Here is a 12,795-nt window from a genome sequence, read left to right as displayed (position 1 = left end):
AAGCAACAACACCTCTTTGTGTATATGTAAACCGTGACGAGTCGTACCAGACACTGTGCACACAGTCCTGCTGCCAGAGTCGTGCCACCAAAGTGGTGTAGCAGCTGTGTCACCGAATGGGTCACCCCTGTCTAGATCAGCACTGTCTGACTGACCCCTGACGCCACCCAGCCACACCCCTCACCCACACACACACACAGCTCTCCTGTCACTGTTAGCAGGAGGCTGGCTTAACACTTTTGCTCAGAAAAGCGTGGATATATGTCAGCAGACAGTGGCTGGTATGGTCGCCCACACCCTCCCACAGAGGGCGAAAAGTGCTTGATTAGCACCCAGACTCTGCACAGCGAGTGGCATGTCGGGTGACTCCAAGTACTGGCCAAACCAATTTTACTTTCAGTCCTCACATTGGTTTGTTTGTGCAGATGTCTAAAGTGTGATTAAACCAGGAGTTATGTGTCTGGGATATGACTGGAATGAGTGGGAACCTTTACTGAATATAGGCCTACAGGAATCTACATCGGATGCAGGTACTGTAGGTAAACAGACAGATATGATACTTCATATATTTCTCCAGATGCACTTTCAACCCAAAGCTGGAGATAAATGATAACAGTCAGAGAGATTCTGTAACAGTGAGGAATAGAATCAATATGACCAGAGAAATAATATCAAGTTACAAAGCCTGACCAGGTAAACATACAATAATCATAGCCAGGGGTGTCTGGCATTAGCTCTTTATCAATACTACAACATTCGTTCCTCCAGGGTACCATACCTGAACAAATCCTACAACAACAGTTCCTCCAGGGTACCATACCTGAACAAATCCTACAACAACCGTTCCTCCCGGGTACCATACCTGAACAAATCCTACAACAACCGTTCCTCCCGGGTACCATACCTGAACAAATCCTACAACAACCGTTCCTCCCGGGTACCATACCTGAACAAATCCTACAACAACCGTTCCTCCCGGGTACCATACCTGAACAAATCCTACAACAACCGTTCCTCCCGGGTACCATACCTGAACAAATCCTACAACAACCGTTCCTCCCGGGTACCATACCTGAACAAATCCTACAACAACCCCAGTGCTTAGGAAAATCAACCCCTCCACAGAGAGAGCGATCAGACAATAAAGAGAGAGATTGTTACATTACCTGTGGCTCTCTCGAAGAGCCTCGCTGCCCTTCCTCCAGGAGATCACGCCCCAGGGGGACATCTTGGGCCGGCACTCGATCAACACGTCTCCTCCCTCCTTCACCATGGTGGGGCTCCTCAGCTGGTTCTGGGAGAAATCTGGGGCAACAGCTGAAACAAGACATGCATGTTAAAAACCCTTCGCTGCCCTTTTACTTTCCTATATCTAACTTTCAACATGCATTACATGAGCGTAAAGCCATGAGTTTATCACATGAACTGAACTAGGAAAACCTCAGGGCCTTAGTATAGTGGGCCCAGAGTCGTTCCTGGTGATGTCGCGTTGTACCCCAAAAATATATATATACAGCAAGGGAAAATGACACTCCCGATTGGCAAGGCCTGGAGATAGTCATTGGGAGTATTTAAATTGCATTTCCTTGACTCCTCATGTCCTCTCTCCTTGCCAACTTCTTAAAACCAATTGGAGGAGAAGGTCAGAAGGGAGGGACCTCTGTCTTTATCAGCCAACAGGTTTCAACCATGTACACCTCAACATTCCTGTACTTCATATACAGTATAACCACGTACAGGTGAGGTGAGGAGAGAGGACATGAGGAGCCAAGCAAATGCAAGTGAGATTCTCCCATTGCCATTGGCCATAGCTAGAGGAGGTCTCAGCCAGGGTAGAAAAGGATAAACGAGATATATAACCTCTCCACTCCAGCATGTAAGGAATAGAAAAGGCAGATACTGAAAATGCACAAAACTAAAATAATAATGAAATTGAATGTTATCTGTATAACCCCTAAATGGTTTAATAACAGTAGCATGGATAAATCATGGATATTTTAAACACACCCTCACATGACTGCTGTGTACTTCAAAGTGAGGCATGTACTGTGTGTGTGATGTTGAGCAGAAATGTCAGGGAAGGTAGGAGAGTGCTACACTGCACTCATTAATTAACGGAATCATTTTCTCTGCAAAGAAAAACAAAGAAAAAATGTCATGTCCTTCAGTTTTTCAGCTCCATTTAGTTCTACCATGATCATTTCCTTTTCACTCCTGGATCATCCCTCCCTGTGTTTTTATAAAGCACTTCAATTAGTGCATTTCTGCCAGGGTCTGTCAATTATATTTTTTACCTCCTCCAAGTTCAATTTAACCTGGGCTCATTGGCTGTGTTGGATCTAATTCCAATCAATGACAAAACAATGTTCAAGCTTGATGGGAGATGGGTTGGGGAGTGAGAGCTGGAGGCCAGCCCTGACAGGACTCACAGGGCAGATGGGTGGGACTGGGGAGCACAGTGGCATGGTCATACATCAATAGCACTCCAGTGCATTCATCCTGTAATTTATGGTTTTTAATTAGGGGGAAATCACAGAGATGCTGGAGGTCACACTACAGTGGTAGGGAACGGAAAACAAATGTCGCAAATAACACTAAAACATGCACACGACAAACAAACGTGCATACTGTACTACACTCTTTGGAAAAAAAGTGCTACCTTCATATGTCCCCACAGGAGAACCCTTTGAAGAACCCTTTCTGGTTGCCAGGTAGAACCCTTTCTTGAACTCTTGGAACCAAAAAGGGTTCAACCTGGAACCAAAAAGGGTTCTCCTATGGAGACAGCCGAAGAACCCCTTTGGATCACTTTTTTCTAACAGTGTACATAAAATATATTTAGTCAGGCAGGCAGGCACACCAACACACATCCAGTCTTGTATTGCCTTACCAATGACTCTGAGCTCTGCATTGGAGTATACCTCCCCATGTTTGTTTCCAGCCACACATTGATACATTCCAATGTCGGACAGTGTCAGCCGGCTGATTGACAACGCTCCATTGGCAACTTGTATGCGCTCCTATGAACAGAGAGACAGAGACATGCCCTTTGATATACCTTATTCTGATTGCTAATTTGCATAAAAGCATGCAGCCAATGTGCCAGTGAATTATAGTGTGGCAGTGACGGACGTGGCAATGAATCTAGGTTTTCATCACTAATGGAGGGAAAGGGCAGGGTGGAAGGAGGCAGGCTACCAGAAAATGACCCTAATCAATCTGCATGTTTATGAGAGTGATATAAAACCATTCCCAATGTATATCACTGGCTTCACCACAGGGCCAGTTTCCCCTTCAGCACAAGGACTGGATGTGAGGAATAGGAATATCTTAACATCAGAACTATACAGTATTGTGAAAATTGGTTTCCTGATAGGTATTCCCTATACATACTAAGTACTGTACGGTGTTATGTACACTTCAGATCACACACTGTACTGGGCGACCGTTGCCCCCGTGGTGAAGATATACTTCTGTTGTGACTAGCCCATCAAAATAGACAGGCTTATTAGCCCAGATGGGCTTAATGCACTCAAACCCAGACACTTAGCTACTTTATCTTCAAGGTAGGTTTACATTCATGAACTTAAGTACAAATATATATCTTTATTACGAGAACGGCATAAAACCGAACAACAGTTTTTAGGGAAGGAATTTTGGCAGAGCACTTTGTGACATTTCTACAGAGTTCTGCCTTCTGCCCTTCATCTCCCCTGTTTTCCAGAGGCTCACCCTTAATGTCATTAGAGCACATTTCCATAGGGGTGTCGACTCGGCTCAGCTTAAGTTTGGCACAGCCGTGACTCCAGGCAGTCTGACGGGATTAAGGTACTGTCATATGAAAAGAGGAGCTGTCCTCATTGAAACATCAGTAGCTAAGCCCGTGTTTAAGCAGGTTGCGTTCTGAATTTCCATAATGCTCAGTGGCTCATAGCTAGTCGGATGCACCATGGTAAATGTGCCTGCTGGCAAGAGCGGCAGAATGGTGGTGGCGTAAATCAGTCAGTGCGTAGGAATCACTCTGTTTACGGGCTGCTATTAATTAAGCATGACGTTCCTCTTACATCAGCAGTTTTCCATGCCGGGACCTTGGGGGACCATCTGCATGCCTTATGCTGAATGGAAGTGATTGGCAATGTTATTGCCAACGCAACCAGGTTTCTTCATTTTATATAGGACAGTATAAACAACAAGCCACTTGTTTAGATTAATGTCACAAACAAATGAATGTAATGGTTGTCTTTGAGATACCTTGATTTTCTTGTTTTTGATTATCGTCCCTCTCGGCAGGTATGACAAATGCATTAACATTATTGACAGTATCTATCATAACTATTCATAGTCTACTGTGTACCCATGCACTTTAGCTCCGGACAAAACTTGTGAAGTTATTTGCAAAAATGAAGGTAATATCATAAGCCATTGCAGTCAGCTTCTATGTCCAAATGAGCAGAACAAGCAGAAAAGGTCCATATTGATTTACTGTAATGAATCACACCAAATGGTATATCTTCCCCTTTCCTGCCCTCCCTCCATGAATGACCTTTAGTTATCAGATTGATGAAGCTGCACTGGTTGCTGGTGACATTTAAAACAATGTAACACTTCTGCTTGATTAATATAATTATCCAAGTGCATTACTAATCCTCCCATTTATGTCCATATTAAGGAAACCCTAGTCCATGAGAATGAACACATCGATGTGTCTCACCTTTTATAACAGATACACTCAGAGGCTTCAGATAAACTCAGAGGCATCAGATACAGATGGTCCCCAAATCTGTCCATTTGAACAAGAATTGTTGGAATTATATGTTACACTCTTTGGAAAAAGGTGCTATCTAGAACCTTAAAGTGTTCTTCGGCCGTCCCCATAGGAGAACCCTTTGAAGAACTCTTTTAGTTCATATCAAATCAAATCAAATTTTATTTGTCACGTACACATGGTTAGCAGATGTTAATGCGAGTGTAGCGAAATGCTTGTGCTTCTAGTTCCGACAATGCGGTAATAACCAACGAGTAATCTAGCTAACAATTCCAAAACTACTACCTTATACACACAAGTGTAAAGGGATAAAGAATATGTACATAAAGATATATGAATGAGTGATGGTACAGAGCGGCATAGGCAAGATGCAGTAGATGGTATCGAGTACAGTATATACATATGAGATGAGTATGTAAACAAAGTGGCATAGTTTAAAGTGGCTAGTGATACATGTTGTCATGCAGGTGAAAGAGGACCCAAAAGCGACTTGGCGAAAACAGAGTCTTTAATCCAGTAAAGTAAATACAAACAAGAAACACAACTTTCACTCGAAATGACGAGGACAAACTGGAGACTCGATCTTGAACAGCAGGTGAACAGCAGGTTGCCTCGGGAAGGCACTTGAACCAGACAGACTCAGACACCTGCTCACCACGCAGCATCTGAGGAAAACACGACACGACAGGGCGATACACAAACACAGCACGGTGAATTCTAGACAAGGAACCGACAGGACAGGAACGGAACACAAAGGAAGAAATAGGGACTCTAATCAGGGGAAAGGATCGGGAACAGGTGTGGGAAGACTAAATGATTGATTAGGGGAATAGGAACAGCTGGGAGCAGGAACGGAACGATAGAGAGAAGAGAGAGCGAGAGAGTGAGAGAGGGGAGGGGAGAGAGAGGGATAGAAAGAGGAAAGAACCTAATAAGACCAGCAGAGGGAAACGAATAGAATGGGAAGCACAGGGACAAGACAAGATAATAAATGACAAAACATGACACATGTATTACATAAAGATGCATTAGATGATATAGAGTACAGTATATACGTATACATATGAGATAAATAATGTAGGGTATGGAAACATTATATTAAGTAGCATTGTTTAAAGTGGCTAGTGATATATATTACATGAATTTCCATCAATTCCCATTATTAAAGTGGCTGGAGTTGAGTCAGTGTGTTGGCAGCAACCACTCAATGTTAGTGGTGGCTGTTTAACAGTCTGATGGCCTTGAGATAGAAGCTGTTTTTCAGTCTCTCGGTCCCAGCTTTGATGCACCTGTACTGACCTCGCCTTCTGGATGATAGCGGGGTGAACAGGCAGTGGCTTGGGTGGTTGTTGTCCTTGATGATCTTTATGGCCTTCCTGTGACATCGAGTGGTGTTGGTGTCCTGGAGGGCAGGTAGTTTGCCCCCCGTGATGCGTTGTGCAGACCTCACTACCCTCTGGAGAGCCTTACGGTTGTGGGCGGAGCAGTTGCCGTACCAGGTGGTGATACAGCCCGACAGGATGCTCTCGATTGTGCATCTGTAGAAGTTTGTGAGTGCTTTTGGTGACAAGCCGAATTTCTTCAGCCGAATTTCTGCTGCGGCTTCATCACGATGCTGTCTGTGTGGTTGGACTAATTCAGTTTGTCTGTGATGTGTACGCCGTGGAACTTACTACCTTCTCCACTACTCCACTACTGTTCCATCGATGTGGATAGGGGGGTGTTCCCTCTGCTGTTTCCTGAAGTCCACAATCATCTCCTTAGTTTTGTTGACATTGAGTGTGAGGTTATTTTCATGACACCACACTCCGAGGGCCCTCACCTCCTCCCTGTAGGCCGTCTCGTCGTTGTTGGTAAGCAAGCCTACCACTGTTGTGTCGTCCGCAAACTTGACGCAGTCGTGGGTGTACAGGGAGTACAGTAGAGGGCTCAGAACGCACCCTTGTGGGGCCCCAGTGTTGAGGATCAGCGGGGTGGAGATGTTGTTACCTACCCTCACCACCTGGGGGCGGCCCGTCAGGAAGTCCAGTACCCAGTTGCACAGGGCGGGGTCGAGACCCAGGGTCTCAAGCTTGATGATGAGTTTGGAGGGTACTATGGTGTTAAATGCTGAGCTGTAGTCGATGAACAGCATTCTCACATAGGTGTTCCTCTTGTCCAGATGGGTTAGGGCAGTGTGCAGTGTGGTTGAGATTGCATCGTCTGTGGACCTATTTGGTTTGGGCGGTAAGCAAATTGGAGTGGGTCTCGGGTGTCAGGTAGGCTGGAGGTGATATGGTCCTTGACTAGTCTCTCAAAGCACTTCATGATGACGGAAGTGAGTGCAACGGGGCGGTAGTCGTTTAGCTCAGTTACCTTAGCTTTCTTGGGAACAGGAACAATGGTGGCCCTCTTGAAGCATGTGGGAACAGCAGACTGGGATAGGGATTGATTGAATATGTCCGTAAACACACCAGCCAGCTGGTCTGCGCATGCTCTGAGGGCGCGGCTGGGGATGCCGTCTGGGCCTGCAGTCTTGCGAGGGTTAACACATTTAAATGTTTAACTCACCTCGGCTGTAGTGAAGGAGAGTCCGCATGTTTTGGTTGCGGGCCGTGTCAGTGGCACTGTATTGTCCTCAAAGCAGGCAAAAAAGTTATTTAGTCTGCCTGGGAGCAAGACATCCTTGTCCGTGACTGGGCTGGTTTTCTTTTTGTAATCCGTGATTGACTGTAGACCCTGCCACATACCTCTTGTGTCTCAGCACATTGTCTGGGCCGTTGAATTACGATTCTACTTTGTCTCTATACTGACGCTTAGCTTGTTTGATTGCCTTGCGGAGGGAATAGCTACACTGTTTGTATTCGGTCATGTTTCCGGTCACCTTGCCCTGATTAAACGCAGTGGTTCGCGCTTTCAGTTTCACGCGAAAGCTGCCATGAATCCACGGTTTCTGGTTTGGGAATGTTTTAATCGTTGCTATGGGAACGACATCTTCAACGCACGTTCTAATGAACTCGCTCACCGAATCAGCGTATTTGTCAATGTTGTTTGTTTGACGCAATCTGAAACATATCCCAGTCACGTGATGGAATCAGTCTTGGAGCGTGGAATCAGATTGGTCGGACCAGCGTTGAACAGACCTCAGCGTGGGAGCTTCTTGTTTTAGCTTCTGTCTGTAGGCAGGGAGCAACAAAATGGAGTCGTGGTCAGCTTTTCCGAAAGGAGGGCAGGGGAGGGCCTTATATGAATCGCAGAAGTTAGAATAGCAATGATCCAAGGTTTTACCAGCCCTGGTTGCGCAATCGATATGCTGATACAATTTAGGGAGTCTTGTTTTCAGATTAGCCTTGTTAAAATCCCCAGCTACAATGAATGCAGCCTCAGGATATGTGGATTCCAGTTTGCAGAGTCAAATAAAGTTCGTTCAGAGCCATCGATGTGTCTGCTTGGGGGAATATATACGGCTGTGATTATAATCGAAGAGAATTCCCTTGGTAGATAATGCGGTCGACACTTTCGACTTTGAACACTTTCTACAGAGAGTTGAACATTGTACACAAAAGGGTTCTCCTATGGGGACAGCCGAAGAACCCTATTGTAACCCTTTTTTCTAAAAGTGTATGGAAATAAAAAACAACTTTGAGTAAAATAATCCCTCAAACAGATGGGGGTAAATTTGATCTAATCCTTTCTTTCAACAAGCGATAGAACAATGCAAACCATTTCAGTAGACCTTGTAAAGGGTTTTAATAAAATGTGATGCAATGACTAGACAGATTGTTAATTATGCACAGCTGAAGGCAACCTAATCGGGCTTTATGGGCAAAGGAGAGAGACAGAGCCTGCTGCTGCTGTTTGGAGCACTGCCTCTGGTAACAATAAAACAGGCCTGCGTCTCACATTTCTCCTGCATATATAACATCGACGGAATGATCGATACCCTCTGTTTTGTTTGTGACCATTTTGCATAATGAAGAAAATTTACATAAAGTCTGTTTATTTTTTCATCCAAGCTGTGCCTGAGTGCTCACCATCAATCTCCAGCAAATATACTGGCCACGTACTGTAGCACAGGGGACCTGTCGCACTCCCATTCAGGTATATTGAATCATATTTCCACAAAGCCGTAATAGATACTCCACTCTGACCCTGCACTTTTATAAGCTGAACAAATAACCTTGCAGTTGCAGTCTACACTGTACAGTATCTACTGTAGGTGTTCAGCTCTCATTATTGTGTTCATTATGGGTAATCTGAGAGAGGCACGTGGCTATAGTACAGTAGGTATAGGATGCACAATAGTCAATGTGTTTTTATAAAATGGGTTGTTCGGATCCTGGATGCTGATTGGTTGATAGCAGGGAGTCACAATCACAATGCCTGTTGTGGAAATTCTTACACAGGGACACTCAAAGTTTAAATAAATCATTGTTTACTTGTCAGCGAGCTGGATAGGTTCCAACCAACTCAATGCACCATAGTACACATGTCAATCAGGAGCTCTGCTTGGGCAGACCCAGCAGTTGTCTTATATACAGCTATACACAAACAAGTTATATTTGCATGATTTAGCATAATTAATTAATCATTACCGTTTTGTTTCATTCATGTGACCAACCAATACTGTTTCATAATGTGACAGACCAACACCTCACGAGGCTTCTCCTCTCTAAGCTGAGACCTTGAAACTGAGATATCTTTCATTTGTTCTCAAAACATGGTTTGGCTGGGCGTATTGCCAAATTGTAGCTACTGATAAGAGGAGGATTTGTTCAGTCAACCACCTCCATGAGCATAGCAATTGGTTTATAGAACAGCACATGAATAGAAGACAGAAATCAGTTATAAGAAAAGCACAAACATAAACATGTCCCTTACATGCCCATGAACAGTTCCATTAGATGTATCAATGTGCATCCACTGTCAAACAGACCAGCCAGTCAATTTACTGTATAAACTTAATCTCCCCTGGAAAAAAACATCTAGACATATTTCCACAAGCTACTAGCCTGCATTTGGTTTGTTAGAGTGAGGGTTAATATAAGCTGTGTGCCTATCCAATCTTTTTTTTGCGATCTCCACTGTGCCATGCATTTGAACGTGGCGATACTGACAGCTTCTCTGATCCAGGCAAATTCATTTATCAGGATCATTATAATGGATATATCCACAGAATTGGCTATAGAAACAAAGGTAAAACAAACAAAATTGCACATAGTTTGCTGTCATTTCAGCTGCTTAATGTGATTGTGTGACAGCTTTAGTTGGCTAGCTAGCAAAGGAGAAGAAACGTTAGCTTAGCTATCCTCAATAGCTATAGTATTAACTCAACAATCAGTTGGTTGTTGCCTATTTATACATTATTTATTAAATCATTATTTATTGAAATTCTTGTCTGTCGTCATCATTGAACCTCTGCTAGGTAGCTACATGCCAATAACTTGTTTACATGGGAATGAAAAGAATGACCAACTAGGTCAAAACATGAGAATAGAATTAACAACTAGCCTGTTTTGTTAGCGTCTTCAGAACCTCAGCACTAACAACTGACTTTTGCTCTGACTATATTATCTGGTGGAAAGACGAAATAAAACAAATTGACTCATTAAAAAAATGTTTTTAATGAAAATATGTTGTTAATATAAAAAATATTTAAACAAATTAATATATATATATAAAAGCAATAATACAATTGAACCCCTTTAGTCAGGAGCTATCACACAATAATCCCCGGGGTTCTCATGCCTTATAACTGGCTAGCTACAGTCGATCTAGGATGCACAAAAGTCAGTGTGTTTATAAGGGGCTCTTCTCCTTTTTGTCCATTGGTGGTACAGGAGTAATGACTTCACTCTGAGAAGAGAGATTTTACTTGAAGATTACGACGCTCTAAGACCAGCATAAAATTGTAGACACTTAACAAACCAGAGCCAAGCAGACACTTTCAGGATAATCTAAATCCTGTTAGATAAGTGTTGTTCTGGGGAACTGAACAGTTTAAAGCCATGCACTAAAGGAATAAAGGTGATATCAGCCAAATTGTGTTTAGATCTTTTCCTTTTTACAACGAAGTAAACCATGGACCCATATACTAGGAAAGCAGGCTGAACAAGCCAAGTGGGTGCACACTGCTTTTGCAAGGTTTATAACAGTAATGTAAGTTCATAAAACTATCTGCAGTGAAATGAGAATGGTGTCTGTTGTGCATGATGCCTTTCTATCTGAACACACTAACGTTGCATCCGCCTGAATCAGCACAAATTCTGAGCAGCTATACATTAGGTAAAGAGATAAATCAAACTCGAGAAAAACAATGGGGCGGCAGGATAGCCTAGTGGTTAGAGTGTTGGACTAGTAACCGGAAGGTTGCAAGTTCAAATCCCCGAGCTGACAAGGTCCAAATCTGTCGTTCTACCCCTGAACAGGCAGTTAACCCACTGTTCCTAAGCCATCATTGAAAATAAGAATTTGTTCTGAACTGACTTGCCTAGTAAAATAAAGGTAAAATAAAGGGAAAATGGAAATGCCATGGCAACATGTGGGGGAAAGATGCTGTGGGGGAAACACCCCGAATCTCCTCATTGCCCCCCAGCAAAAAAAAAAATGTGCCTACATTTACGCTATTGTTTCAATGTTTATTTCACACTATGTTGAGGTAAAAGTCGGAGTATAATGCTTGTATAGATGTCAACTCCAATACATGTTCATGTCATCGACACCTACACACTGCATTACAGTTAAAAATGACTTTCTGTATGCTAGCTATACTACCAGCATATTCAAACGGGTGTTAGCATTTAGCAGTCACTTCTTCTATACCTGAAAAGGGACAAATTCTAAATGTTATGCATTGGATTTTAGCAACCACATTGTGGGCCTGTTACAATATTTCAATCATGACGGATTTGACGAATATCCACTTTGTTAGAGCAGATTGGTTGAATGTGCACCAATCCAGCATCCTTCTTCTATCCCCCACTGTCTGCATTCCATTGACCTCTTTAATGCATCTATACTGTACACTTCTTTCCATATAGGTCTCACCTCCAGTGACTCCAGGTTCTCTCCGTTCTTCATCCACCTATAGGAGGGCTTGGGCTTCCCAGTGGCCTTGCATTCCCACACCAGAGAGTCGTCAATGGGCTTCTGCACATCCTCAGGTTTCTCTATCAGATGTGGAGGGGCTGCAGGGTCAAAAAAACATTGTGGTGAATTAGAACATACTCACACAGATAATATATCTCACAGGTAGACTATACTCCTTATATTTCTAAAATAATGTACAGGATTTTGAAATTATATAATATATATAATTATACTGATCCTATACTAAGATACATTTGCGTGCTATTTCAGTAGCACATACAAATGTAGGATCTTAATTTGTAACAGTAATTTTCTACAGCAGGAAAATAATCCTGAAGCAACTGGAATTCTGAATTATTATGTGGATTATAATTATAGACATGTTTGTAGGTCTTGATACATTTTTCAAGTCTGAAATTTCAAAGTGGAAATTACAAATTACAGAAGCCTTTTTAAACCTCAAATACACAACACATTATACATTTCCTGCTATGCAGGAAAGTTCTCCTACAACAGTGATCAAATGAAGATCCTACATCTGTATAATGAACCTAACACTTGGATAGTAATGCACCATTTACTCCATCTGCTGTATTTTTAGGTTCCTCTACTTACGTCCAAGCATAAGCTCAATTTGCATTGCATTGACCTTATGCTTAAACAGAAGTACAACCTAAAAATACAGCAGATGGGGTAAATGGTACATGACTATCCAAGTGTTAGGTTTATTAATACAAGCCAGATGTATTAGTGTGTCCATGGGTGGAAAAAAAGGTGGCATCTAGAACAAAAAAGGGCTCCTTGGCTGTCCCCATAGGAGAACACTCTGAAGAAGCCTTTTCTGTTCCAGATAGAACACTTTTGTGTTCCATGAGGTACCCTTTCAACAGAGACCCAAAAGATCTCTACTTGGAATCAAAAAGGGTTTTTACCTGGAACCAAAAAGGGTTATCCTATGGGGA

At 42.9% G+C, this 12,795-nt stretch overlaps 1 protein-coding gene across 1 annotated transcript; it reads right to left on the bottom strand.

Moving 5' to 3' along the window:
• Window positions 1-1,166: 1,166 nt before the first annotated feature.
• On the bottom strand, window positions 1,167-12,458 carry LOC124027396 (contactin-4-like; the record flags this gene model as incomplete). Its single annotated transcript, XM_046339836.1, has 4 exons — window positions 12,449-12,458; window positions 11,792-11,931; window positions 2,891-3,020; window positions 1,167-1,317 (listed from the first exon to the last, which is right to left on the bottom strand). Coding segments are annotated over exons 1-4 (431 nt in total), but the record flags the coding sequence as incomplete, so codon positions are not given.
• Between the last annotated feature and the right edge of the window lie 337 nt (window positions 12,459-12,795).

Source organism: Oncorhynchus gorbuscha, unplaced genomic scaffold (genome assembly GCF_021184085.1).
Source record: "Oncorhynchus gorbuscha isolate QuinsamMale2020 ecotype Even-year unplaced genomic scaffold, OgorEven_v1.0 Un_scaffold_3183, whole genome shotgun sequence".
NCBI classification, from domain to species: Eukaryota; Metazoa; Chordata; class Actinopteri; order Salmoniformes; family Salmonidae; genus Oncorhynchus; species Oncorhynchus gorbuscha.
The sequence above is the reverse complement of the archived record's forward strand: the minus strand, read 5'-3'. Positions and strand labels throughout refer to the sequence as shown.